Here is a 2,975-nt window from a genome sequence, read left to right as displayed (position 1 = left end):
GAAAAAAGGGAGGGGGGGGGGGGGGGGAGGGAGGACACGTTTACAGATCTGGCAGAAGGAAAAGAGGGAGAGAACTGCCTTCAATTGAAGGGGACCGAAGCAATCATGAGCCCCCGACACCCCCTCCCCAAATAAAAGAGTACATACTTTCTGTCTCACTTTTTCTGTCTCCTCCAAGTAGCTTTGTGTAAGAAAATGTTTACTCTCTGTCCTTGCCATGATCCTTGCCTGTTCTTTCCAGCTGTGGATTTTCAATGGAGGCTCCAAAAGGAAAAAGAGAGAGAGAAAAAATCCCAAAATCTTTATTTTTTTTTAAAAAAAGGACTACAATAACCAGCCCATCACATCAATGGTCTTCCTATAGGACAACTGATTTTTGGTGGGGTTTGGTGTATGTGTGTGGTGGGGGGATACAACCAGCACCACAACCCTCCCCCTAAATAACATAATAATAATAATACTATTATATAGGGGGGGGAAATCATCAATGGGGCCTCCAGGGGTCCAGAACAGGGCCCTACAGACGGAGCTGCAGCCCAGAAGAGAAGACCCCCGTCCTGGAAATGCCTCCCCAAGGCTTTGGGGCGTCCTGCCTGCCTTGAACCCCACCCAAATCCCATCCTCTGGGCTCTGGACACCGACGGGGGCGGCTTGGGGTCCCTGTTACCTGTTGAGGTAACCTAAATTGACCTCACGGCGCATGTATTTGCTGAGATAAGTGAAGAGGCTCCCTTGCAAGAAAAAAAAAAAAAGCACCTAAAGGTATTAATGCGCACCTTTCATAACCCTGCTTCATTCATTAGATGTGGGGGTTTTCTGGCTCCCCCCTTCCCTGGCTGAAGGCTGCTCTCCCTCCACGTCTCCTCTTCAGCCCCCTGCCCCAAATCCTTGTCATTTTCTTCCTAGCCTGTCTTAGCCGGCAAGACTGATGAGTACAAATCGCGTGTGAAAACGCCACACCGCCGGGATTTTGAGGAATTTGCCTATGGTGTTAAAGGGAAGGAGCAAGTTACAGACAAACTGAGAGAGAGAGAGAGAGAGAGAGAGAGAGAGAGAGCGAGAGAGCTCTACCTACCGACAGATACAGGAGAAGTCAAGAGCATTTAGAGCTGCCGTTCACACTCAGACACTATGAAGCGACTTTGAGAGCGCATGAAATAATAATAATAAAAAAAAAAAAAAAAAAAAAAAAAAAAAAAAACCCAAAAAAAAAAAAAAAGAATTCAAAAAAAAAAAAAAAAAAAAAAAAGAGCCAGGAACTTGGAGCAGTGCGGGGAGAGCCTGGCACCGAGCTCTTAGAATTAAAGACTTTTTTTTTTTCATGCAAGAACTATGAGCTCCTACTTTGTTAATCCGCTTTTCTCCAAGTACAAAGGCGGTGAATCGCTGGAACCAACTTACTACGACTGCAGATTTCCACAAAGTGTAAGCAGAAGCCATGCTCTGGTTTATGGTCCGGGTACTACCGCTCCCAGCTTCCAACACCCATCACACCATGTCCAAGAGTTTTTCCACCACGGAACCTCCAGCATCTCCAATTCTGGATACCAGCAAAACCCATGCGCCCTGGCGTGTCACGGAGACGCTTCTAAATTCTATGGATATGAAGCTCTACCAAGGCAGTCTCTCTATGGTACCCAGCAAGAGGCGACCGTGGTACAATATCCTGACTGTAAATCGTCTTCCAACAGTAACTCTAGCGAGGGACAAGGCCATTTAAATCAAAATTCGTCTCCCAGTCTCATGTTCCCATGGATGAGACCTCACGGTTAGGACAATTTATTTTGTTTTCCTCCTTAAATGTTTGCCTTTATTTCCTCTCTCTCTATTGATATCTATCTATAATTTTTTTCCTTGCTTTAAAAAAAAAAAGAGCGAGCTAGCCATAGGTTTTGTGCTAATGTGTTTTTTTCCTTTTGAAGGCAAAGAAGTTCCTAGCTGCTAGAAAAGCCAGCAAGGTGATTCTCTGCAAAGGGGTTTAAATCACAATAAAGTAAAACTTGTTTTTTATTGCTTGCCTTGAGGATAGACAATAAGATACAGCTCCCACGAGGTTATTTGCATGTTGATAATACACTGCTCTTTTAAAATGTCCTGTAGCTTTTCTTAACCGCTTGGAGACTTAGGCTAAAAGGTGGGACCTAGCACAAGAATTATTAATACTTTACATCTGTTTGAAAGAGCTTGGAGATAAAAGTTAAAGTGAAAAGGGAAGGAGGGGAGGGTGGGGGGGGGGAGGACTTAGTTCAGAGCTTTGGAGTAAGGGTAGAGGGGAACATTATCCTGTCCTGGACATGGAAAGAGAAAGAGAGAAAGGCAAATCAGTGGACTCAACTGAACTTAGTTCGCTGATGTGAGCTGTAACAATCTCTCTTATTAGCAGGAACCCGGGACACTTCAAAGTACACGTTCCCCCTCTACCCAGCTCCAATGCTGTACTGAAGGCTTGTTAATTCAAAACATATGAAGGTTAGATCCCTGAGTGCTAATTTTAATGGACAATATAGTCTTTTAAACAAGGTTCCCCCCCCTTCCTTTCCCAATGCCTTGCTGATATTATTAATATTTGCCCCCCCCCGATTAAAATGAGGTATAGAAAAAGGAGGGGGGGACACACCAAATTATTTCTCTAAGCTCAAGCAGCCTCAAGGAAGTAATCAATTCGAGGCAAAGGATATTTTAGCAAACCGCTTCTCTTTCTCCCTGAGAAAGCAGTAGGCAAAAGGCACTGGAATGGATCACATTCCTCCCCCTGCCCCTTTTTCCCTCTGTTATTGTTAGAAATGTCCAGCCATACAGTTCTTGGAAACACACTCTCAGTGTGCAGAGGCATACATAGCTACAGACACATCTCTCTGGCTATGTGTGCTGACTACACACACACACACAGATCCCACGTACAACATAGGGCAGAGACAGAGCATCTAGCAGACAATTCACGTTACTGAGGCTAAAGAAAATAACCGGGGGGGGGT

At 44.7% G+C, this 2,975-nt stretch overlaps 1 protein-coding gene and 1 long non-coding RNA gene across 2 annotated transcripts in view; one reads left to right on the top strand and one right to left on the bottom strand.

Annotated features, from left to right (window-relative positions):
• Positions 1 to 1,176, bottom strand: part of LOC112547946 — a 6,450-nt gene extending 5,274 nt beyond the window's left edge. Inside the window, exons 1-2 of the long non-coding RNA XR_003091742.1 lie at positions 777 to 1,176; positions 148 to 261 (exon numbers count right to left, since the gene is read on the bottom strand). This is a non-coding gene — a long non-coding RNA (uncharacterized LOC112547946). The remainder of the gene's footprint in view (positions 1 to 147; positions 262 to 776) is intronic.
• An 8-nt stretch (positions 1,177 to 1,184) lies between these two features.
• Positions 1,185 to 2,975, top strand: part of HOXC8 (homeobox C8) — a 3,852-nt gene continuing 2,061 nt past the window's right edge. The window contains exon 1 of the mRNA XM_006035341.3: positions 1,185 to 1,768. Within this exon, the coding sequence (XP_006035403.1) occupies positions 1,333 to 1,768 (436 nt within the window). The 5' untranslated portion in view covers positions 1,185 to 1,332. The remainder of the gene's footprint in view (positions 1,769 to 2,975) is intronic.

This window comes from Alligator sinensis, unplaced genomic scaffold (genome assembly GCF_000455745.1).
Source record: "Alligator sinensis unplaced genomic scaffold, ASM45574v1 scaffold149_1, whole genome shotgun sequence".
NCBI lineage: Eukaryota > Metazoa > Chordata > Crocodylia > Alligatoridae > Alligator > Alligator sinensis.
This window is presented reverse-complemented; position numbering and strand designations above follow the sequence as displayed.